General features: G+C 42.7%; 1 protein-coding gene across 6 annotated transcripts in view; it reads right to left on the bottom strand.

Moving 5' to 3' along the window:
- Positions 1 to 26,135, bottom strand: part of LOC139273284 (CLIP-associating protein 2-like) — a 650,606-nt gene that overhangs the window by 40,811 nt on the left and 583,660 nt on the right. For all 6 annotated transcript variants that reach the window (XM_070889996.1, XM_070889987.1, XM_070890014.1 and 3 more), the window contains 2 exons: positions 20,947 to 21,140; positions 8,143 to 8,271 (listed from right to left, as the gene is read on the bottom strand). In XM_070889996.1, the coding sequence (XP_070746097.1) occupies positions 8,143 to 8,271; positions 20,947 to 21,140 (323 nt within the window). The remainder of the gene's footprint in view (positions 1 to 8,142; positions 8,272 to 20,946; positions 21,141 to 26,135) is intronic.

Below are 26,135 nucleotides of genomic sequence, written 5' to 3'. Positions count from 1 at the left end.
CTAAAATGGACTGGGAAAATAGATTAAAGTGTAGGAGGTTGATGAACAGTGGTGTACATTTAAAGAGATATTTCATAACTCTCAAGAAAAATATATTCCAGTGAGGAGGAAAGGGTGTTAGAGAAAAGATAGCCATCCTTAGAAAAAAATAGGTGAAGGAGTAGGCCATTCGGCCCTTCTAACCTGCACCGCAGGCAACTAAAGAAATAAAGGACGGTATCCAATTAAAAACAAGGGCATAAAAAGTGGCCAAAACTAGGGGAGGACAGAAGATTGGGAAGCTTTTTAAAGCCAGCAAAGAATGACTAAAAAAATGATTAAGAAAGGGAAGATAGACTATGAAAGTAAACTAGCCACAAAATATAAAAACAGATAGCAAGAGTTTCTATAGGTATATAAAAAGGAAAAGAGTGGCTAAAGTAAATGTTGGTCCCTTAGAGGACGAGACCAGGGAATTAGTAATGGGGAACATGGAGATGGCAGGCACTAGCAATATTCCAACAGTGGTTAGTTAAGGAGCTATAGGGGGGAGGAACTTAACACAATCACAATCACTAAGGAGGTGGTACTCAGTAAGATAATGGGACTAAAGGCAGATAAATCCCCTGGACCTAATGGCTTGCATCCTAGAGTCTTAAGAGAAGTAGCGGCAGGGATTGTGGATGCATTGGTTGTAATGCATTGGTTGTAAATTCCCTGGATTCTGGGGAGGTCCCAGCAGATTGGACAACTGCAAATGTAACGCACCTATTTAAAAAAGGAGGCAAACAAAAAGCAAGAGACTATAGACCAGTTAGCCTAACATCTGTGGTTGGGAAAATGTTGGAGTCCATTATTAAAGAAGCAGTAGCAGGAAATTTGGAAAAGCAAAATTCGGTCAGGCAGAGTCAGCATGGATTTATGAAGGGGAAGTCATGTTTGACAAATTTGCTGGAATTCTTTGAGGATGTAACGAACAGGGTGGATAAAGGGGAACCAGTGGATGTGGTGTATTTGGACTTCCAGAAGGCATTTGTCAAGGTGCCACATAAAAAGTTACTGCACAAGATAAAAGTTCACGGGGTTGGGGGTAATAAATTAGCATGGATAGAGGATTGGCTAACTAACAGAAAACAGAGAGTTGGGATAAATGGTTCATTCTCCGGTTGGCAATCAGTAACTAGTGGGGTATCGCAGAGATCAGTGCTGAGACTACAACTATTTACAATCTAGATTAATGACTTGGAAGAAGACACTGAGTGTAACGTAGCCAAGTTTGCTGACGATACAAAGAGGGGAGAAAAAGCAATGTGCGAGGACACAAAAAATCTGCAAAAGGACATAGACAGACTAAGTGAGTGGGCAAAAATTTGGCAGATGGAGTATAATGTTGGAAAGTGTGAGGTCATGCACTTTGGCAGAAAAAAATCAAAGAGCAAGTTATTATTTAAATGGAGAGAGATTGCAAAGTGCTGCTATACAGCAGGACCTGGGGGTACTTGTGCATGAAACACAGAAGGATAGTATGCAGGTACAGCAAGTGATCAGGAAGGCCAATGGAACCTTGGCCTTTATTGCAAAGGGGATGGAGTATAAAAGCAGGGAAGTCTTGCTACAGCTATACAGGGTATTGGTGAGGCCACACCTGGAATACTGTGTGCAGTTTTGGTTTCCATATTTACGAAAGGATATACTTGCTTTGGAGGCAGTTCAGAGAAGATTCACATGGTTGATTCCAGAGATGAGGGGGTTGACTTATGAGGAAACGTTGAGAAGGTTGGAATTCAGAAGAATACTCATTGAATTCAGAAGAATGAGAGGTGATCTTATCGAAACGTATATGATTATGCGAGGGCTTGACAAGGTGGATGCAGAGAGGATGTTTCCACTGATGGGGGAGACTAGAACTAGAGGGCATGATCTTAGAATAAGGGGCCGCCCATTTAAAACTGAGATGAGGAGAAATTTGTTCTCTCAGAGGGTTGTAAATCTGTCGAATTTGTTGCCTCTGAGAGCTGTGGAAGCTGGGACATTGAATAAATTGAATAAAGAAATAGACAGTTTCTTAAACGATAAGATCTTATTGAATGGCGGAGCAGGCTCGAGGGGCTGTATGGCCGATTCCTGCTCCTATTTCTTATGTTCTTATATTCATATAAGCTTCCCTTTTTTTCTTTATCCTCCCCTGTAAGTACCTAGACATCCAGGGGGCTCTAGAATTATTATTCCTACCCTTCTTCTTTAAGGGCACATGTTTGGCCTGAGACTTCCGGATCTCCTTGAATGCCTCCCACTGATTTACCCACAAATAGCTGTTTCCGGTCCACTGTGGCCAAATCACTCCTTAACTTAGCAAAATTAGCTTTTCCCCAGGTTGGGACTTTTATTCCGGGACTATCCTTGTCCTTATCCATAACTAACTTGAATCTGACTGAATTGTGGTCACTGGCACCCAAATGCTCTCCCACTAATACCCCTTCAACCTGCCCAGCTTCATTCCCCAAAACTAAATCTAAAACTGTCCCCTCTCATGTTGGACTTGTTACATGCTGACTAAAATAATTCTCTCGAATGCATTTTAAGAATTCCTTCTATACCCTTCACACTATATTTGTCCCAATCAATATTTAGATAGTTAAAATCCCCTACTATTACTACCCTATGGTTTTTGGACTTCACAGCAATTTGCCTACATATTTGCTCCTCTATCTCCCTCCCACTGTTTGGGGGTCTATAATACACGCCCAGCAGTGTGATCGCCCCTTTTTTATTTTTCAATTCGACCCATATGGCCTCATTTGATGATCCCTCTAACATTACTCCTCACCGCTGTAATAGTTTCTTTAATCAGTACCGCAACCCCCACACCCCACCCCACCCTTTTTACCACCCTCTCTATCTTGTCTAAAATCCTGAAACCAGGAATACTAATCTGCCAAACCTGCCCCTCTTTCAGCCATGTTTCTGCAATGGCTATAATGTCATACTCCCAAGTATCTACCTGTGCTCTTAGCTCATCCGCCTTATTTGCTTTACTCCTTGCATTGAAGTATATTCCATTTAGCACAGGAAGACCTCCTTGCTTACTACTTACTAAGCCTTGTTTCCTCTGTCTTACAGATTCACTTTCTAAATTCTTGCTATCCAATTTCTGCTTTATTTCCTTCCCTATTAAATTTGTTTTCAGGTTCCCATCCCCCTGCCAAGCTCATTTAAACTCTCCCCAACAGCACTAGCAAAACTCCCGGCAAGGATATTGGTCCCGGCGCTGTTGAGGTGCAACCCGTCCAATTTGTACAGATCCCATCTCCCCCAGAAGCGGTCCCAATGCCTCAAGAATTTACAGCCCTCTCTTCTACACCAACTCTCCAGCCACGTGTTCAGCCTCTATATCCTTCTATTCTTGTACTCATTAGCACGTGGCACAATAGTAACCCGGAGATTACTACCTTTGAGGTCCTACCCTTTAATTTTCTACCTAGCTCCCTGAATTCTGCCAGTAGGACCTCATCCCTCTTTTTACCTATGGCGTTGCTGCCGATGTGGACCAAGACCTCTAGCTGTTTATCCTCTCCCCCCAGTAGGCCCTGCATCCGCTCTGTGACATCCTTGACTCTGGCACCAGGGAGGCACCATACCATTCTGGAGTCACATCTACGGCCACAGAAACGCCTGTCTGTTCCCCTAACTATAGAATCCCCTATCATTAGAGCTCTTTTATTTTAATGGGCTAATCATTTACCATTACCATAGGCATCAATTATAAAGGCACTGCTTAAACTGTATTTCGCCGCTGACTATTTTGGGCAGATTAAGCAGCTGTACGCACCTTGTTAAAGTGCCATTGCACACTTCAGCTCCTTTCGGCTCTCCAACAGTACAGATGAAACCGTTTGGGTTACTGAGGCATTTAGATAGAGAAGGAAGTTCAGAGATGGAGGATGAAGATTCCCTTCATGTATTAAAAAAAAATTCTTGGAATTCACACTGGCCACTGCATATCGTTGTGTTGACACCAACATGCCCGCTATAAGCGGTGGGGACTGTACCAGTGGAAAGTGGAACTTGCAGTTATCAGACAAAAAAATGACTAGATTTTTGAGTGAAGAAACAGCGAAGAATAATTTCTAGTTTTTTCTCAATGTCCTTTAAAACCATATATTTCCATATTGCTTCTCAAAGAAAATGGAAATTACCTTCTGCTGTAAGGAAATTGGTTAGCATCATATGAGGCTTTACCTGCTGCTGGTTGCGATGCCAACGAAGTTGCATAATACAGAGTATATTGCTGCCAATGTCTCAAGTGTCAGTACTAAAACATGAGATAGAACATAAGAACATAAGAAATAGGAGCTCCCAAAATTTATCGATCTCTGTCTTGAATATACTCAACGACTGAACATCCACAGTTCTTTGGGATAGAGAATTCCAAAGATTCACAACCCTTTGCGTGAAGAAATTTCTCTTCATTTCAGTCCTAAGTGGCCTCTCCCTTATTCTGAGAATGTGATCCCGTGTTCTAGATTCCCCAGCTAGGGGATACGTTTTCGCAGCATTAACCCAGTCAAGCCCCTTAAAAATTTTATATGTTTCAATTAGATCACTTCTCATTCTTCTAAACTCTAGGGAATATAGGCCTAGTCTACTCATAGGGCAATCCTCTCATCCCAGCAACTAGTCTAGCGAACCTTTGTTGCTCTCCCTCTAAGGCAAGTATACAGGGATGACATTTTTGTGGAACAAAGCCAGTCATAAATACTGTAAACATTCACTATGGCTCAAGGTTCAGTGCTGAAGGTATCCTTCGAAAAATTTGGAAAGGTAAACCTGTAGTCAACAACTTATTCCTGCATTTGTGTATTGGTAAGAATGTCTGTCAGCTAAAAGCAATGACTGATGTTCTACACTGCAGCAGAAATTTCAAATCAGTGCTGAGCTGAATTTGATGGCACTGGGGTACAGCAAATAGTTGAATCAAAGGTCCCAATGATTGTCCATAATCTGGATGAAGATACTGATCATCATTCTGTCAGATGATACTGGAGCAACTGAGATGAAACGGGTTTGTGAATAATGTCGAAGGAGATTTTGATAGCCTGAGAGGAACACAACCCTTCGTTATATATGTAAACCTGTAAATACCTTGTTTAACCACCAGAGGGCTCACCCCTGGAGTCCCAAGGGATCCCACAATCCCTTGGGAGCACCTGTACATAAGGAGGCCTCTCAGGCTGGAGAGGCACTCTGGAGACCTGTGATAAAGGACTACCGTCACACATTACTTTGAGCTTACAGTATCTGGTCAGATTCTTTATTCAAGACATAACACTTTCTTTCTAGTCACACAAACCAATATGCACTGTTACTGTGCTGGTGAATCGTTCCTGGAATGCTACTGAGAGGGAACACTATCTGAACCAGATATGTTTTCTGACCGGAAGCTCGAGTTCTCTGGAACTTTAGGTCTCTGAGTTTGGAAAAATGGCGTTTGTACACTCTTGTCAATATGGTAAACTTTTGGTGAGCAAGATGGCCACAGTGGCTTTGAAGTGATTGTTCCATTTCTTAAAGTTGCATAATATCAAAAGACAATGCATGCAGGTAGTGTGGTTGTTAACCAGTGGGAAGAATCTATGACATGTGATATAGAAGTTGAAACCATAAATGGAAGTGCAAGGTGAGTTGATGAAAACTGATTTAACTGGTGGACTGATACTGAGGCACAAAAAATAAAAGTACGAATTGGCTAAATGACAATTTTACATTGGTCATACTAAAATCAAATTTTACTGAGTTTTCAACTAAACTGTTATGTACTTCAGGAAATTTTAACAGGATCAAGTAGTGAACTACATACTGTAAAACTGTACCATTTTACTGTGCAGAAAAGCACTGGAAATGGGGAAAAAAAACTTAGGGCTCAAAACTGACCCACCCTTTTTTTCGGCGCACACAACGGAGATGCGGCGCTTTTCTGCGTTGAAAAGTGCTCTGAAAAAAATCGGTCCCCACTTTCGCCGCTGTCCGGCCTCTCCCAGGTCTTCGCGCAGCGTGGCCAGTTGGGTCGGGGTTGGAGTCAGCGTCCCGCGCTGAAAACATTGCCGGGACGTCTGCACATGTGCGTTGGAGTATGTGCCCTCAGCCTCTCAGTGTGCGTGCTGCAGCGTGGGACCCGGTCATCATCATCATCATACCGGTTGCTGGCACGTCCCGCTCCTATCCCAGGCCGAGTGGCCTACCGCACAGGCCGACCCGCTGCCTTCCTGGGCTGAAGATGAAGGTAGGGTAGGACTTACTTACTTCTATTTTTTATTTGGATATTTTGAAAAATTATGTAAATATGTTTTGTCTCGTGAATAGTGGTGACCATTTGTCAAGCCTATTTATCTGGTGCTATTGTGAAAGAAGAACATAAGTGACGGAGGAACACAGAGAATATCTTATTTATTGAAGTAGACTTTATTTAGATAATATGGGCACAATTCTGGCCCAGTATAATCATTGCAAACAAATAATTGTTTAAATTAGCTGTGAGATTAGTGCAATTTAATTCAACTATCTTTTACTTCTTTTATTTTTGTAGTTTAAGCTTCCATGAATGTTTCTGTTGTATAGTAAATTAGATTTGCGAAGTTTGTCATATGATGTCCTGTATAGCTGTTTGATCCTATTCACATTCTTTAGTCAAGTTGTTAAGTTCTGCTGGCCTCCGCTGATTTCTTAACTCTCTGCAAAGGTTTTCACAAGTGGCCACATACGCTGGCCTAAGTTAGTTTGGAGTAACTATTAGCTGGCCAAAGTGGCCTAAATGGCCAAAACGAGCATAGATGGCTGGTAACGTCCCCTTTTGAAAATAAAACAAAACTAAAAAAAATCCTAACTAACTCATTTACACTGGTGCAAATTGAATGTGCAAAATGTGGATTTTTAAGATACGGCAGAAAAATCAAGTTGCTCCAAAAAAAAACGGAGCAACTCCTGGCCAATTTTGAGCCCTTAATTCCTTCCTATATGAATGGGTAACCGTTCTGACTGCAATTCACAATATAGGTAAACAAAATCCTAATGCCTTAGTCCAGAAAAAAGCTTTACTTACAAAGTGCAAGGCAACCCAAACATCATGGCTGTGCAAGAGTAGAAATTTCTTCATGGAATGTTCTGCTGAGGCGATTGTGCTCTTGCCCACCCCACCCTGCCCCAACCCAAAGTCTTAATTGTGTAAGGGCGTAGAACAAATAGGAATCTCTGTAATTAAACCTTCAAACAGAATAAAGGGAGCAAGAATGCGTGAACATGATTGTGTCAAGTTGACTCATCTTTGGGCTCCAGTTTCTGATTGCAATATCGGCACTAAATGTCAAGAGTTCCCAGTGACTGCTATCCAAGATACTTTCATAAACTACCTTTTTATTCTGTGCCATTTTGAGTGCTCCAAAATTAACAGCCATTTTGTTCGCTGCAATTGGAAAGAAAAAGATGGAACGACTGAACCATATAGGCAAAGGGAGCAGAAGGAAAACGATCAGCAACAACAGTAGGTTTTGGGAAGAAAGAGCAAACCAGACAGATTGTAAAAATCAAAGGCAAAAAAACTGGAATAATAATAAGGGAGCAACAGAGTTATGCAGAAGCCTCAATGAGAGCCAACGTCAAGATTTGTTTATAGTTCCCTGGTCAGCTCAGTGGAGACATGGGCTGACCGGGACAGTTTTCTGCATGTCCTACTGCTATAACACTATTTTCCATAAGTGCTCAACTTTCAGCTATGAAATGAACAAAGAACAATGGGTCCTCTTAGTAGTAAGTTCTTTCAGGCTCAGCTGAAAATAACTCCAGAATGGGTAATACTATGGCATTTTTCTTTTTAAAACAATGTTTTCATTTTTTGTGCATTTAAAATTGCTGTCAGCTGCAAGGCACTGGTTTGTTGCCACATTTACAGACTGTCCTGAAGGATTATTAAGGAAAAACATTGTCCAGTAGACCTTGCCATAATTTGGTCTGCACCGCCAAAGAATATCTTAAAAAGACTGCATGCAATCAATATAGTTGTAATGTTTTTTTCCCTAGGTGATCAGTTAAAGAGTAATATTTGCAGAGAAACAGTAAAACAAACTAAATTTGCTATTCCTTCACTTCAAAAAAAATCAGTAAACAACCAACCTCTTTTTGGGGATCTTTGTGAGCTTCCAGTGTCCTTATGATAGTGAGCTCTGCATAATTTTTGAATCTTTCCGGCTGGTGTTTTAAAATCTCTTTTAAAACTCGCAGTGCCAATGCTCTGATTGTATGCTGAAACACCAAGAAAAAAAGAAACTCAAAGCTAACAAATTTATCAATACACAAACTTTGAAGGTTTTCTGAATTTGAAGTCCCATCTAACAGCAAAAGTTTCACACCATAACTATGGTTATTTGAAGGATAGGAGACATTTGAGGGGTATGGCATTCTCCTCCGATGGGAAGGATCAAAAGAGAGGGGAAAAAAAATACAAAAATTCAACATATTAACACATCGGGCTCAATCAGCTGACACACGTTCTCATGGCACTACACACATTGATATCATGCACATGATGCATTAAAAAAATCAGCATTGAGAAAAGGAAATTTAGCCCATGAAATTCCAGTACTTTACTTATGGCAGCTTAATTGCATCTTGAATAACCCCAAAATGTTTTTGCCCATTATCTTTATTGGTTGATTATTCCAAACATTTATCACTATGAATAAAATATTCCCTGATATCGCTCTAAATTTGTTGTCCATAAATTTCCATTCTGTTTTCTGGTCCTATTCTCTTGGCATTTTGAAATACGTTGGATTTGTCTTTTTTGGTTTGTTTTATCTATATCAGCTAATATTTTATATAAATCTATGAGGTTGCCCCTGAACCATCTCCCTGCTAGAGTGCAAAATTTAAGCTTTTCTAAACTTTTCTCACAACTCATCCCTGTTAAATTTGACAATAGATTATGCCATCTTTTCTATACCATTCCTAAATTTTTTCCCTGGTGTGACCAAAACTGAACACGATATTCTAAATGTGGTTTGCAAGCGCACTGTAAGCTCTTCACACAACTAGCGTAGACTTATATTCTATTGTGCTAGCCTTCTGTTAGCGTTTTTAATTGCTTCACCACATTTTCTGGACATTGCAACATCAACTTGAGTGTCAGCTTGGCTTTATGGTAGTACTCTCACCTCCGAATCAGAAAGTCGTGCATTAAATCCACTCCCAAGACTGAAGTACACAATATAAGCTGACACTAAGGGCCCAAGTTTCCACATGATTCGCGCCTGATTTTTAGGAGCAACTGGTGGAGAACGGACTATTTTAGAAATCGCAATTCTCCACATTTTTTTTTCTGCAGTTCTAGTCAGGTAGAACAGTTCTAGTTTAGAACAGAATTTTTTCTTCAAATCAGGCGTCAGTGTCCGGCCACTGACGCCTGATTTGAAAGTTTCCACAGTGAAAATGTACTCCAAACTAAAGTAGAATGGAGCCAGTGAAGATTTTTGTAGAACTGAAAAAACCTGTTCGACACATTAAAAAATCAGGCGCAGGTTACAAATTAGGCGCCCAGAACGAGGTGGGGGGGGAGGGGGGGGAAGGGAACTCATTAAATTCGATAATAAATCCTTATTTATACTTCTACAAATATTATACAAATAAATCCAACCTGAATAAACATTTATAAGCCAAGAAAAGATTAAATAAACCATCTTCCTACCTTTGTAAAAGTGCTTCAGCCAGGGAGAATTCTGCAGCCGTTCGTGCCGCTGAGCGGGAGGGGGAGAGAGAGAGAGAGAGAGAGAGGGAGGGAGAGAGAGGGGAGGGAGAGAGAGAGAGAGGGGCGTCGGGTCAGGCAACAGGAGCGCGGGTCGGGTCAGTCGGGGGGGGGGGGAGCGGGTCTCGGGTCGGGGCGGGGGGGGGAGCAGGTGTCGGATCTCGGGTCGGGGGGAGCGGGTGTCTGGTCGGGGGGGGGAGGGGGAGCGGGTGTCGGGTCGGGGCGGGGGGGGGGGAGCGGGTGTCGGGTCGGGTCTGGTCGGCAGGGGGGGGGGGAGCGAGTGTCGGGTCTGGTCGGGCGGGGAGCAGGAGCTGGCCATGGGAGGAGCCTCATTCATGCAGCCCCAGTGAGGCCATTCGGCCAGGGCTCGGGGCTGCGTGCTTCGGGCCCCTCCCACACAGTTCAGCGCCTGGAGCTACTGCACTTGCGTGCCGACTGTAGCGCGCATGTGCAGAGGTCCCGGCACTGTTTTCAGCGCCGGGACCTGGCTCCGCCCCCCCAAAGCTCGTGCTGGCTGCGCCGAGTGCCACAGGACCTGTAAGTAGGTGGAGAATACCGAGGATTTTTTTAGGCGCCGTTTTAGGCGCGAAAAACGGGCGCCCAGCTCGGAGGGGCGCCCGTTTTTTTTCTTGTGGAAACTTGGGCCCTAAAGTGCTACATTTAGAGAGTACTGCATTGTCAGAGGTGTCGACTTTCAGACGAGACATGAAATCGAGGTCCCCATATGTTCAGGTGGCTATAAAAGATCCTACTGCACTTTTCGAAGATAGAGGATGTCTCTCAGTGTCCTGGCTAATATTTATCCCTCAATATCATCAAAACGGATTAACTGGTCATTTATCCCATTGCTGCTTGTAAGGCCAGTATACAAATTGACTGCTGGGTTTGCCTACTTTACAGTCACTGCATGTCAAAAGTACTTAGAATCATACAGCACAGAAGGAGGTTATGCTGGCTCCTTTCAAGAGCTATCCAAGTAGTGCCATTCCCCTACTCTTTCCCCATAGACATGTAAATATTTCCTTTACAAGTATATATCCAATTCCCTTTTGAAAGTTACTACTTAATCTGCTTCCAACACTCTTTCAAACAGTGCATTCCAGATCATAACAACTCGCTGCGTAAAAATAATTCTCATCACCCTTCTGGTTCTTTTATCAGTTACCTTAAATCTGTGTCCTCTGGTTACCAATCCTCCTGCCAGCGGAAACTGTTTGTCCTTATTTACTCTATTAAAACCTTTCTTAATTTTGAACACCCCGATTAACTCTCCACTCAACCATATCTGCTGTAAGGAAAACAATCTCAGCTTCTCTCATCTCTCCACATAACTGAAGTTCCCCATCCCTGGTACCATTCTAGTAAATCTCCTCCGTACTCTTTCTAAGGCCTTGACATCCTTCCTAAAGTGCAGTGCTCAGAATAGGACACAATACACCAGCTGAGGCCTAACCTGTGATTTCTAAAGGTTTAGCATAAATCCTTGATTTTTCACTCCATGCCTCGATTTATAAAGTCATATTCATTGAATATCAAGCAATTTAGGGCATCCTGAGGATATGAAAGTTGCTGTATAAGTTCTTTCTTTTTTTACTAATGACTACTACTGACTCACAGAGCACATAAAGGAAGATATCGGCATCTTATATGATAAGATTATTAAAGTACTTGTATAGCTAATAATAGGTCATTTCAACGAACCCAATATTAACTGGTTGAGTGCCCAAATGGAACTGTGAAGACAGAATTTGAATAAGTGAAAATTACATTTCAAAGCAAATTTAAAAAAATCTTTATTCCAAAGACTGATAATCTACCAAGGAAGTTTGGTGAAATCAAAAAACCTAAGGGGTGTTCAAAGTGCATTTGACTGCTCGACTGAGGTGAAATACTGAGGGATCAGCTTGATGGGTTGAATGGCCTTTTCTCAGCTTTGATTTATTTTCTTATGTTTGAAAGGAATCAATCTATCATTAATCTCAGATGCCTCTTGAAGTCTTTCTGTGTTCATTCAATTCCACTCAATGCCATTCATTACATTACACACAATATGCTGGCAAAGTTCTGCAATGCCTGTGTGGCATTGTACTTGAAGGGGTGAAAGAGATTTCTGGCTGTGCCTCTGCAGGAAGGTAAATGGGGAGGGAGGGCAGAGTTTATACCCCGAAGGGGCAAGAGCTCTACTTGCCAAAATAACCCCAGCATGGACGACTAAAGAGGTAAGAGACAACATAAAACTAAAGAAAAAGCAAACAAAAATGCAAAAAATAGCACAGATCCTGGCAAATGGGAAAGATACAAAGAGCAGCAAAGAGTGACAAAACAGATAAGAAGAGCTACAAAAAGAAGTATGAAAAGAAACTTGCAAGGGATATCAACATAAATTATTTTTACAATTATATTAGGAGAAAGAGGGCGGTCAGGAGCAATGTTGTCCCCTTGAAAACAGATAAAGGTGATATTGTCAATGATAATAAGGGTCAGTATTTACAGTAGAGGAAGAGGATAGCATGCTGATAATACCAAGGAAATGAATATTTAATCAGGGACTCAACAAAATTAATGCAAGCAAAATAACAGTAATGAAGAAAATAACAGCACTAAAGAATGGCAAATCCACAGGAGCAGATGGTTTCCATACCAGGGTTTTAAAGGAAGTAGGTGAGCACATTGCAGATGCCCCAACTATAATCTTCCAAAGTTCTCTCGATTCAGGAACCGTTCCTTTAGATTGGAAAATTGAGCATGTCAGTCTGTTATTTAAGAATAGTGAGAGGGAGAAACTAGAGAATTACAGATTAGTTAGCCGAACATCTCGTTGTGAAATTACTAGTGTCTATAATTAAGGATAGGATGATTGAACACCTTGATAATTTTTAGCTGATCAGAGGGAGCCAGCATGGAATTGTAAAAGGTATGATGAACCTCAATAAATTTTTTGAAGAGGTGACTAAAGTATGGACAGTGGAATGTCTATGGATGTTATTTATATAACTTCCAGAATGCATTTGATAAAGTCCCTCATAAAATACTGTTAACTAAGGTTGAAGCCTATGGAAATGAAGGCAAATTATTGACCGGTTAGGAAATTGGTTGAGCAGACAGACAGTAGGGATAATGGGCAGGTACTCAAAAAGGCAGGATGTGACTCGTGGTCTCCCACAGGGATCTGTGTTGGGGCCTCAACTATTTACCGTATTCATTAACTACTTAGATGATGAGATAGAAAGCCACATATCCAAATTTGTCGATGACACAAAGATAGGCAGCATTGTAGATGAAAGCATAAAATTACAGATATATTGATAGATTAAGTGAATGGGCAAAATTGTGGCAAATGTGGGGTCATCCATTTTGGACCAAAAAGGATAAAACAGGGTACTTTCTAAATGGTAAAAAGCTAAAAAAACAGTGGCGGTCCAAAGAGACTTGTGGGTCCAAGTACATAGATCATTAAAATGCCATGAACAGGTACAGAAGATAATTGAAAAGGCTAATGAAATGCTGGGCTTTATATCTGGAGGACTAGAATAGAATCTAGACAAGGATCTAGAGGGATAGAATAGAAGATATACTACAGCTATACACGGCCCTGGTTAGACCACACCTGGAGTACTGTGAGCAGTTCTGGGCACCACACCTTGGAAAGGATATATTGGCCTTGGAGGGAGGTTTATCAGAATGGTAACCGGACTCCAGGGGTTAAATTACGAGGAGAGATTCCCTGGAATTTAGAAGGTGAAGAGGTGATTTGATTGAGGTTTTTCAAAATTATTAAGGGGAACAGATAGGGTAGATAGAGAGAAACTATTTCCGTTTGGTTGGGGGAGTCCAGGACTAGGGGGCATAGTCTAAAAATTAGAGCCACACCTTTCAGGAGTGAAGTTAAGAAACACTTCTACACACAAAGGGTGGTAGAATTTGGAACTCTCTTCCGCAAACGGCAATTGATGCTAGATCAATTGTTAATTTAAATTGGAGATGAATAGATTTTTGTTCACCAAAAGGTATTGGGCTGGATTTTCGACTTTGCCATTTCTGGGCCAGGAAATTTAGCGCCCGATTAACGTTTGCGCTGTGCGGAGTAATTTTTGTCATCTGGGCCCTGTGCGAGGGGCGCAGTGCAAATGGAGGCGTTGTACAACTTTTGCGACGCAAAAACGGGAACCTCGCCAACTGAGGTGCGATGCCGGTACCGCTCCGAGAGAGGCCTTGGGAGGGGAACCCCCTCCCCCCCCCACCCGCCAAAAAAAGACTTACAAAAACCTTCAAAAAACATTGCCAACACCTTTACAACACAAATCTCTACAAAAAAAATTAAAACACTGGAACTTACCTTTTTTGCAGTTTATCCACCTCACCACCGCCGGCAGGGCTGGACCGCTGTGTTTTCCCTGGCGGTCATCGCAGGGTGTGTTTCAGGGCGTACGGGTTGGGTGCAAGTCAAAACTTCTGCCGGTGTCGCAAGGAGAGCCACTGCACACCCGGCGCAGCTCTCCCCGCCAGTGCTTCTAAGCACCACCGCAAAACCCGACCGGAGGATCGCGCCCGACGCAAAAGACCTCACCGCTCCATTTTTCGCTGCAGAGTGACAAAACCCGATGAAACCCGGGTCACAAACGACCTGAAAATCCAGCCCAGTAAGTGAAATGGGGCAACGGTTGGTATATAGAGTTAGGTCGCAAACCAGCCATGATCTCATTGAATTGTGGAACAGGTTCGAGGGGCTCAATGGCCTACTCCCGTTCCTGTGTGTGTGGGGCATTCTGGCCACTGAGGGTGGAATTCGTCTATATTTCAATTTGAAAAGTGCTGCTCGTATCTGGAGACAGGAGTCAGTGTTTAGTAGTGGTTTATAATATGCTGCACTAATCTTGTGAAGGAAAAACTCATTTCCCTGCATTCTCTATCTACACCCATCAAAGTCCTGGAACAGCAAGTTCACTTTCGTCAAACTTGGAGACCACATACGCAGTGGTTCCAATTTAGTGACTGAATCAATAAAGCTTGATCAAGAAGGTGTGTTTTGAGAAAGGTTTTAAAGGACAAGTGCCAGAAGCACAGGTTTAGAGACAGAATTCCAGAGTTTAAGGCTGAGGTGGCTGAAGACTATGCCACTGAAGGTTGGGTGGCGGCGGGGAGGGAGCGCATGCACAAAAGGCCAGAGTCAGAGAACCCGTTAGTGCGGGAGGGGATATCGGGTTAAGAGACTCCACTTTCATAGGAAATAAACATATTCGGAAATGGTGGCTCTACTCCGTGTTCTCTTACGGTCTCCCAAGAGGGAGGGCTTTAAATTCTTGAGGCATTGGGACCATTTCTGGGGGAGATGGGACCTGTACAAACCGGATGGGTTGCACCTCAACGGCGCCGGGACCGATATCCTCGCAGGAAGTTTTGCAAGTGCTGTTGGGGACAGTTTAAACTAGCTTGGCAGGGGATGGGAACCCGAGAACAAATTCAATAGGGAAGGAAGTAAAGCAGAAATTGGATAGCAAAATTCTAGAAAGCGAATCTGTAAGACAGAGGAAATAAGTAGTAAGCAAGGAGGTCTTCCTGTGCTAAATGGTATATACTTTAATGCAAGGAGTATAGCGAATAAAGCATATGAGCTAAGAGCACAGGTAGATACTTGGGAGTATGACATTATAGCCATCACAGAATCATGGCTGAAAGAAGGGCAGGTTTGGCAGATCAATATTCCTGGTTACAGGATTTTTAGACAAGACAGAGAGGGGGGTAAAAGGGGAGGGGGGGGGGTTGTCGCAGTATTGATTAAAGAAATTATTACAGCGGTGAGGAGGGATGATATGTTAGAGGGATCATCAAATGAGACCATATGGGTCGAATTGAAAAATAAAAAAAGGGCGATCACACTGCTGGGCATGTATTATAGACCCCCAAACAGTGGGAGGGAGCTAGAGGAGCAAATATGTAGGCAAATTGCTGTCAAGTCCAAAAACCATAGGGTAGTAATAGTAAGGGATTTTAACTATCTGAATATTGATTGGGACAAATATAGTGTGAAGGGTATGGAGGATGTGGAATTCTTGAAATGCATTCAAGAGAACATTTTTAGTCAGTATGTAGCAAGCCCAACACGAGAGGGGGCAGTCTTGGATTTAGTTTTGGGGAATGAAGCTGGGCAGGTTGAAGGGGTATTAGTGGGAGTGCCAGGGACCATAATTCAGTCAGATTCAAGTTGGTTATCGATAAGGACAAGGATAGGCCTGGAATAAAAGTTCCGAATTGGGGAAAAGCTAATTTTGCTAATTTGAGGAGTGATTTGGCCACAGTGGACCGGAAACAGCTACTTGTGGGTAAATCAGTGTCGGAACATTGGGGGGCATTCAAGGAAGAGATCCGGAAGGCTCAGGCCAAACAAGTGCCCTTAAAGAAAAAGGGTGGGAATAATAATTCTAGAGCCCCTTGGATGTCTAGGGACTTACAGGGGAGGATAAAGAAAAAAAAAGGGATGCTTATGTCATATACCAATGGCTAAATACGACAGAATCTTTAGAGGAATCTCGAAAGTTGAGGCAAAATTAAAAAGGATATTAGAAATGCTAAGAGAGAGCACAAAAAATTCTTGGCTAGTAAAATTAAGGAAAGCCCAAAGATGTACTATAAAGACATTAAGAGTAAGAGGGTAACTAAAGAAAGGGTAGGGCCTATTAGAGAACATGAGGGTAATCTTTGTGTGGAGGCGGAAGATGTTGGGAAAGTTTTTAACGAATACTTAGCATCTGTTTTCACAATTATTTTGCTTCGGTCTTCACAGTGGAAGACACAAAAACCATGCCAAAAATTGCTGGTCATGGGAATGTGGGAAGGGAGGACCTTGAAAGAATCACTATCACTAGGGAGGTAGTGCTGGACAGGCTAATGGGACTCAAGGTAGACAAGTCCCCTGGTCCTGATGACATGCATCCCAGGGTATTAAAAGAGATGGCGGAAGTTATAGCAGATGCATTCGTTATAATCTACCAAAATTCTCTGGACTCTGGGGAGGTACCAGTGGATTGGAAAGCAGCTAATGTAACGCCTCTGTTTAAAAAAGGGGGCAGACAAAAGGCAGGTAACTATAGGCCGGTTAGTTTAACATCTGTAGTGGGGAAAATGCTTGAAGCTATCAATAAGGAAGAAATAGCGGGACATCTAGATAGGAATAGTGCAATCAAGCAGACGCAACATGGATTAATGAAGGGGAAATCATGTTTAACTAATTTACTGGAATTTTTTGAGGATATAACGAGCATGGTGGATAGAGGTGTACCGATGGATGTGGTGTATTTAGATTTCCAAAAGGCATTCGATAAGGTGCCACACAAAAGGTTACTGCAGAAGATAAAGGTACGCGGAGTCAGAGGAAATGTATTAGCATGGATCGAGAATTGGCTGGCTAACAGAAAGCAGAGAGTTGGGATAAATGGGTCCTTTTCGGGTTGGAAATCGGTGGTTAGTGGTGTGCTACAGGGATTGGTGCTGGGACCACAACTGTTTACAATATACATAGATGACCTGGAAGAGGGGACAGAGTATAGTGTAAACAAATTTGCAGATGACACAAAGATTCGTGGGAAAGCGGGTTGTGTAGAGGACACAGAGAGGCTGCACAGTGATTTAGATAGGTTAAGCGAATGGGCTAAGGCTTGGCAGATGGAATACAATGTCGGAAAATGTGAGGTCATCCACTTTGGGGAAAAAAAAACAGTAAAAGGGAATATTATTTGAATGGGGAGAAATTACAACATGCTGTGGTGCTGAGGGACCTGGGGGTCCTTGTGCATGAATCCCAAAAAGTTAGTTTGCAGGTGCAGCAGGTAATCAGGAAGGCGAATGGAATGTTGGCCTTCATTGCGAGAGGGATGGAGTACAAAAGCAGGGGGGTCCTGCTGCAACTGTACAGGGTATTGGTGAGGCCGCACCTGGAGTACTGCATGCAGTTTTGGTCACCTTACTTAAGGAAGGATATACTAACCTTGGAGGGGTTACAGAGACGATTCACTAGGCTGATTCCGGAGATGAGGGGGTTAACTTATGATGATAGATTGAGTAGTTGGAGTTCAGAAGGATGAGGGGTGATCTTACAGAAACATTTAAAATAATGAAAGGGATAGGCAAGATAGAGGCAGAGAGATTGTTTCCACTGGTCGGGGAGACTAGAACTAGGGGGCACAGCCTCAAAATACGGGGGAGCCAATTTAAAACCGAGTTGAGAAGGAATTTCTTCTCCCAGAGGGTTGTGAATCTGTGGAATTCTCTGCCCAAGGAAGCAGTTGAGGCTAGCTATTTGAATGTTTTCAAATCACAGATAGATAGATGTTTAACCAATAAGGGAATTAAGGGTTATGGGGAGCGGGCGGGTAAGTGGAGCTGAGTCCACGGCCAGATCAGCCATGATCTTTTTGAATGGCGGAGCAGGCTCGAGGGGCTAGATGGCCGACTCCTGTTCCTAATTCTTATGTTCTTATGTAAAGGAAAGGGGCAACGTAGATACTGCTATCGAGGAGGAGTGTGATATTCTGGGATGAAATAAATATAATGAGAGAGGAAGTATTAAGGGGTTTAGCAGTTTTGAAAGTAGATAAGTCCCCAGGCCCGGATGAAATGCATCCCAGGCTGTTGAGCGAAGTAAAAGAGGAAATAGCAGAGGCCTTGACCATCATTTTCCAGTCCTCTTTGGATTTAGGCATGGTGCCGGAGGATTGGAGGACTGCTAATATAGTACCCTTATTAAAGCAGGGAAAAGGGATAGTCTGAGTAATTACAGGCATGTCAGCCTAACCTCAGTGGTAGGAAAATTATTGGAAAAATTCTGAAAGACAGGATAAATCTACATTTGGAAAGGCAAGGATTAATTAGGGACAGTATGCACGGATTTGTTAAGGGAAGATTGTGTTTGACTAACCTGATTGAATTTTTTGAGGAGGTGACCAAGAGGGTCGATGAGGGTAGTGTGTCCGATGTAGTATATATGGACTTTATCAAAGCTTTTGATAAGTTCCCACATGGTAGACTGGTCATGAAGGTTAAAGCCCATGGGATCCAGGGCAAAGTGGCAAGTTGGATCCAAAATTATCTTGGAGGTAAGAAACAAAGGGTAATGGTTGATGGATGTTTTTGTGACTGGAAGGATGTTTCCAGTGGGGTTCCACAGGGCTCAGTACTGGGTCCCTTGCTTTTTGTGGTATATATCAACAATTTAGATTTAAATATAGGGTGTATGATTAAGAAGTTTGCAGACGACACTAAAATTGGCTGTGTGGTTGATAATGAAGAGGAAAGTCATGGGCTGCAGGAGGATATCAATCTGCTGGTCAGGTGGGCAGAGCAGTGGCAAATGGAATTTAATTCAGAGAAGTGTGAGGAGAGCTAATAAGGAAAGGGTATACACATTAAGCGGTAGGCCACTTAATAGTGTAGATGAACAAAGGGACCTTGGAGTGCTTGTCCACAGATCCCTGAACGTAGCAGGCCAGGTGGATAAGGTGGTTAAGAAGGCATACGGAATGCTTGCCTTTATTGGCCGAGGTATAGAATATAAGAGCAGGGAGGTTATGCTTAAATTGTATAATACTTTGGTTAGGCCACAGCTGGAGTACTGCGTGCAGTTCTGGTCGCCATATTATAGGAAGGATGCGATTGCACTAGAGAGGATGCAGAGGAGACTTACTAGGATGCTGCCTGGAATGGAGAATCTTAGTTATGAGGACAGATTGATTAGGCTGGGTTTGTTCTCATTGGAACAGAGAAGGTTGAGAGGAGACTTCAATGAGGTGTACAAAATACTGAGGGGCCTGGTTATAGTGGATTGCAAGGGCCTATTTTCGTTGGTGGAGGAGTCTATTATGAGGGGGCATAGTTTCAAGGTGGTTGTTGGAAGGTTAAGAGGGTATTTGAGGGGGGGGGGGGCTTCTTTATGCAGAAGGTTGTGGGGATCTGGAACTCACTGCCTGGAAGAGTGGTGGATGCAGAAACCTTTACCACTTTTACGAGATGGTTGGATGGGTATTTAAAGTGCCGTAACCTGCAGGGTTACAGACCTAGAGCTGGTAATTGGGATTAGACTGGATAACCTTCTGTTGGCTGGTGCAGATATAATGGTAAGTACTGCAGAGAATTGAATACAGCCAAGGTGATCTCCTGGACTAGTTTCGATTGCCTGGATGGGTCGGCGAGGAATTTTCCCAGATTTTTTTTCTCCCTATATTGGCCTGGGTTTTTATCTGGTTTTTGCCTCTCCCAGGAGATCACATGGCTCCGGCTGGGGTGGAGTGTAGAATGTTTCAGTATAAGGGGTGTCACAGTTGTGTGAGGCGGACTGGTTGGGCTGGGTGCTCTTTGCCTTTCTGCCATTGTTCATAGGTTTATATGTAACCTTCAGGGCTGCTGACCGAGGGCCGTGCGGCTCTTTGTCGGCCGGTGTGGACACGATGGGCCGAAATGGCCTCCTTCTGCGCTGTAAATTTCTATGTTTCTACGACTGTTTTTCTGTCTTTTTTCACTACTTTCCATTTGAAGCTCGATTCATTTTTTGTTCTTCTGACCCACCCCCGCAATCTTTATTCGTGCCCTTTCTCAACTGCTACTTAAACAATCATCTATCCAGGCCTGATCTCTATAAAGTCAAGGAAGGAATATAACTAAATGCACTAGCACTAATAATAGCAGAACATCAGCTGCGGTAGGTTTTTCAGTTAAATAGATTGTGATGTCCAAGGGAAACATACATTTGCTAATTGAAGAGGAAAGTAAATTTATTCGGAAAACAATTAAGCTAAATGGTAAATAGCATTTAAATGAAACGCCTGAGTACAAAGAAGCACGAGTGAAACAAACCGGAAGAAACAAATAGATTTTGAAGCAAATTGGGAATTAAACTACACCATTCCAGAGTAGGCAGTGGATTAAGGCCCATGCTTCCCAATAAGGTGAGCTTTTGATCTCAACTCGAAACCAGGTATTTTCCCCATAGAGGGAAATGAGATGGGAACACTGCACACCTCAGTGACCAAGTCCAATCCTATAGGATGCTGGGACTTGCTGTTTATCCTCTAGGCCAGTAGTAATCTGGGGAAATGGGAGAAATACATGGACGCAGCATTGACACAGACACAGCATACACACAGACACACTGAAATGGCCAACTGAAATAAAAAAACAACTTAACTAACCTCTCTGTCTCCAAGTGTCTCAAGAAGCAGCAGCAAAACAGTTTTGAAATGTTCATCCCATACTCCCAATGACTCTTCTTGAATTGATTTAAGGAGTTCATACATTGCTGCTTTACGTTCTTCTATTCTCTCATTGTGATTGGAAAGTTCCTTTAGCAGCTCTGCAACCAAATCAGACTGGTCCAAAGAAGTATCTATTTACAGAAGTTACATAACTATTAATGCCTAAAATAAATAATTCTTAACAATAATTGGCATTTTGAGTACAGAAAAACTTGAGAACAATTTGTTAAAACACAAAAAGTAAGGAATGGCCAAAGATTTCCACATCCCATGATAATATAAAAACAACAGTACCATACAGACGGTGGTGGACCTTGCAATGGATTGACCAGGGAGATTATTGAAGCCGATAACATCAGCAATTTTAAGAGGGAGTGGGATAGACATTTGGTGAGATTTGGAGAGAAAATCAACTGTCTGATATTGGTTGTGAATTCTACACTGAGGCTGAGCAGATGGATGGAAATGTTTTGTCCTGGTCATGTACAGTCCTATGTTCCTTTACACCAGGGCCATAAATATAAGAGTAAATACAAGAGATCTAGAACAGAGAACAGGAAAAACTTTATTTTTCATACAAAGTATTGCAAGGCAGTGCAATACACTACTAGAGTTAGGGATTGAAGCAGAGACCAGGTCAACATTTAAAATTAGGTTAGAAATGTGATTGAAAGGTAAACAGAATAAAGGTTTATGGGATCAGGTGGGCACACGGTATTGGACTATTGCTTACATGAAGCATAAACTCCAACATGGTCTGGTTGGGCTGAATGGCTTGTTTCTGTACTGTCATTTTTCTGAAACTCTATAAGTTTTGCTGAAAATCAGGATTTAAGATGGGATTAGTCCAGATGCTGAATTAAATTGGTTTCCGGCATGAATAAAGAAAGCACCAGTGGTTGATTTTAAAGATGGTGTTTTTTTTAATAAAAGCACACTTTACATGATTAGGCATATCATAAATTATCACCCTGATGGTTTTTGCCTTCCAAAAATATTAAACCTTTGAAACGACAATTCCAGGCTGGCATCTTGCAACCATGGATTGGGACAGTAATGCTCAGCACCACAAAGGAGGAAAATACAGATTCAAATATACTATATAAATGGAAGTTCTTTGTTTCTTTCTACTCTGTTCAATTTCGAAGCACATAAATATGCTCTACTATTATTTGTAACTGTGCTGGAAGTAGATTCTTCCTGCCTGAAGAATGAGGGCTAAGGAAAATTGACACAGCACCATCCACTCTGTGGAAATCTGGGAATACCAATGGATTTAGAGAACGTCAAATGGTCCTCAACAACATCATAAACAAGTGGTTTTTAGGCATTGAACTAATCAAGAAAGACACTTCCCAGCAGATATTGATGTACGAGTGAAAGAAGGCAACACATTCTCCTCTTCCTGCTGAACCAGAAGATCACAAACTATAACAGTCAGCAAAATCACTAAGCCCTTTAAGTACACCAGGCAATGGCAGGCTGAATCAGCGTGTATGATGGAGAAGATCTATAATTATAATGAAAGCTGGAGCAGCCATTTCTGACGTGAAGGTTGAGGATGAAACCAGGATCACAGCAGCAATGTGGGATATCATATTCTTAAGAGTTACCAACAATTTGGAGAAATTACCATGGGGAATAAAGAAATGGCAGAGAAATTAAACAAATACTTTGTGTCTGCCTTCACAGAAGAAGATGCAAAAAACCGCCTGGAAGTAGTGGAGAACCAAGGGTCTAGCGAGAATGAGGAACTGAAATTTGTATTTGTAAAAAAAATAGTACTGAAGAAATTAATGGGACTGAAAGCCGATAAATCCCCTAGAACCGATGGCCTACATCCTAGGATTTTGAAAGACGTGGCTATAGAAATAGTGGATGCATTGGTTGTCATCTTCCAAAATTGCACAGATTGTAGAATGGTACCTGTTATATATATGGACTTGTATTTACTCTGTACAGCCACCAGAGGGCTCATCCCCTGGAGTCACAAGGGATCCCATAATCCCTTGGGAGCACAGGTATTTAAGGAGGCTTCACAGGTTGGAGAGGCACTCTGGAGACTTGCAATAAAAGACTAAGGTCACACTTTACTTTGAGCTCAGTGTTCAGTCTGACTCTTTCTCCATACACAACAATACCCACGAATTGGAAGGTAGTAAATGTAACCCCGCTATTTAAGAGAGGAGGGAGAGAGAAAACAGGGAACTACAGACCAATTAACCTGACATCAGAAGGAGGGAAAATTCTCGAATCTATTATTAAGGACATGCTAACAGGGCACTTGGAAAGTAAGAATAGGATTGGGCAGAGTCAACACGGATTTATCAAAGGAAAATCATGTTTTACAAATCTGGACATAAAACAGATAAGTAGGAATAAACGGGTGATTTTTGGGTTGGCAGACTGTAACTAATGGAGTACCACAAGGATCGGTACTTGGGCCTCAGCTATTCACAATCTATATCAATGATTTGGATGAGGGGACCAAAAGTAATACAGTGTCCAAAATCCAGAGTTCCAGAATCCAAAATGTTCCAGAATCCGGACCGAATGGTGGCAGGATTGTCCGGAATCCGTAAAATGTTCCGGAATCCGGACCCTGCTGACCTCGAGGTGCCGCCGTTGCCCAACCTTGGGCCTCCCCTCGCCGCCCGGCCTCAGGCCTCACCACCGCCGCTGCCCGACCTTGGGCCTCGCCACACCACCCCTCGCTGCTGCCCGACCTCAGGCCTCAACTCGCTGCCCGACCTCGGGTCTCCCGGCATCGCCACTTGCTGGACCTCGGACTTCGCCTCACCGCCCCTCGTCCGACCACCACCTCTGCGACGGGGTCCCGCCCGAACATCTCTTCGGCGGGCACTGCCTGAACATCTTGGCGACGAGGCCCCGCACGATCATTTCGCCGGCGGGGCCCCGCCCGAACATCTCTTCGGCGGCGAGGCCCCACGCGAACATCATCTCGGCGGCGTGGCCCGCCCAAACACCTCCACGGCGGCGGGGCCCGCCCAAACACCTCCACGGCGGCAGGGCCCTGCCCGATGACCTCATCGACGGGATCAGCGGCCTGAACAGCTCCTTGGCAGGCCCTGAACAGCTTCTCGGTGGGGACCCGTCCCCTTTCTGACGTTCTGAAATCCGGAAATACCCGAACCTGGCTGGGGTGTTTCCGGACTCGTGATGTCAGAAAGATGATCGAAAGTCTGGAAAAGCCCGGAATCCGGAACGGCCTCGGTCCCGAGGGTTCCAGATTCTTGACGTTGCACCTGTATAATGTGGAGATATGTGAAGTTATCCACTTTGGTAAGAAAAATAGAAAAGCAGAGCATTTTTAAATGGTGAATGATTGGGAAATGGTGGTGTTCAGAGGGATGTGGGTGTCCTTGTACACGAATCACTGAAAGTTAATATGCAGGTACAGCAAGCAATTAAGAAAGCAAATGGTACGTTGGCCTTTTTCCCACATTACAACAGTGACTACACTCCAAAAAGTACTTCATTGGCTGTAAGGCGCTTTGAGACATCCATTGGTCGTGAAAGGCGCTATATAAATGTAAGTCTTTCTTTTATTACAAGAAGATTTGAGTATGAGATAAAGATGTCTTACTGCAATTATATAGGACTCTGGTGAGACCACACCTGGAGTATTGTGTACAATTTTGGTCTCCTTATCCAAGGAAGGATATACTTGCCATAGCGGGAGTGTAACTAAGGTTAACCAGACTGATTCCTGGGATGGGGCGATTGTCCTACGAGGAGAGATTGAGTCGACTAGGCCTATATTCTCCAGAGTTTAGAAGAATGAGAGGTGATCTCATTGAAACATACAAAATTCTTACAGGGTTTGACAGGGTAGATGCAGGGAGGATGTTTCCCCTGGCTGGGGAGTCTAGAACCAGGGGTCACAGTCTCAGAATAAGGGGTCGGCCATTTAGGACTGAGATGAGGAGAAACTTCTTCTCTCAGAGGGTGGTGAATCTTTGGAATTCTCTACCCCAAAGGGCTGTGGAGGCTCAGTCATTGAATATATTCAAGACAGAGATCGCTAGATTTTTGGATATTAAGGGAATCAAGGGATATGGAGATAGTGCAGGAAAGTAGAGTTGAGGTGGAAGATCAGCCATGATCTTATTGAATGGCGGAGCAGGCTTGAGGGGTCTGTTCCTATGTCTTATGTTCTTAATTTGGCAAATCCAGCAATGAAATGGGAAGAAATGCCTCGATTAAGGATTTTCCAGCATATACTATTGCCTAACCAGGACAACCCTGTCTAATTTTCCTTCCCCATGGATGCTGAAGTATATGCTTATCAGCTGAGTGCGACTCAGTTTGGAGTGGCTAAATTGAACCTGCATCCTTCCATTTTGTGGCACTGAGCATTCGTGCTCCACAACACTGCTACATAAATGGCAAAAATGCGAAAAGCACAGGATAACAATTAAAGTAACAAAAACCACTCCTTCCTGCAACCAATCTGCACCATGAAAATCTTTTAAATAGATTAAGCTTCCAATTATACAGATAAAATAAATTATGTTGCAATGAAACTTTTGGGGAATTCCTTGGTTCCAACCATGCAGATTTTTGCAAATACCTGCACTGATTTATACAACAGTCATTATATTTTATTGAACGTTGTTTGTACTAAAGACTAACACGCAGATAATGGTAATAAGAAAACCGTAACATTAAAAAATACTTCTAAATATGCTAAAAACAAGTTAACTTTATATAATCTTTTAATTCTACAATCAGGTTGGCACAAAGGATTGTGGAATGAAAATCACTGAGGCAGGAATACAGTCTTCTAGAAAGGAGCAAGTGTAAATATCTGCCCCGTTCATTTTCCAAAAATGTAAAAACATACAACAATCTCGTTTAGGAGTTCCATGGAACACCAAGCACATTAGGAATTGCATTTACTCGTGCTGCTGTCACCTTTTAAAAACTGCATCTGCTGGCCAAAATGTTTTGTCAACGCAGTATTACCTGATTTGATGTTTGTGGTGCTAATATGTCAACATACATACATCAAATACAGGTATAGCACTTTTATACGCTGACATAATTTAAAATAGTTTATGACCTTGTGATAAGTCTGGCCAGAACTAGATTTCTGTAAATTT

Source organism: Pristiophorus japonicus, chromosome 1 (genome assembly GCF_044704955.1).
Source record: "Pristiophorus japonicus isolate sPriJap1 chromosome 1, sPriJap1.hap1, whole genome shotgun sequence".
NCBI lineage: Eukaryota > Metazoa > Chordata > Chondrichthyes > Pristiophoridae > Pristiophorus > Pristiophorus japonicus.
The sequence above is the reverse complement of the archived record's forward strand: the minus strand, read 5'-3'. Positions and strand labels throughout refer to the sequence as shown.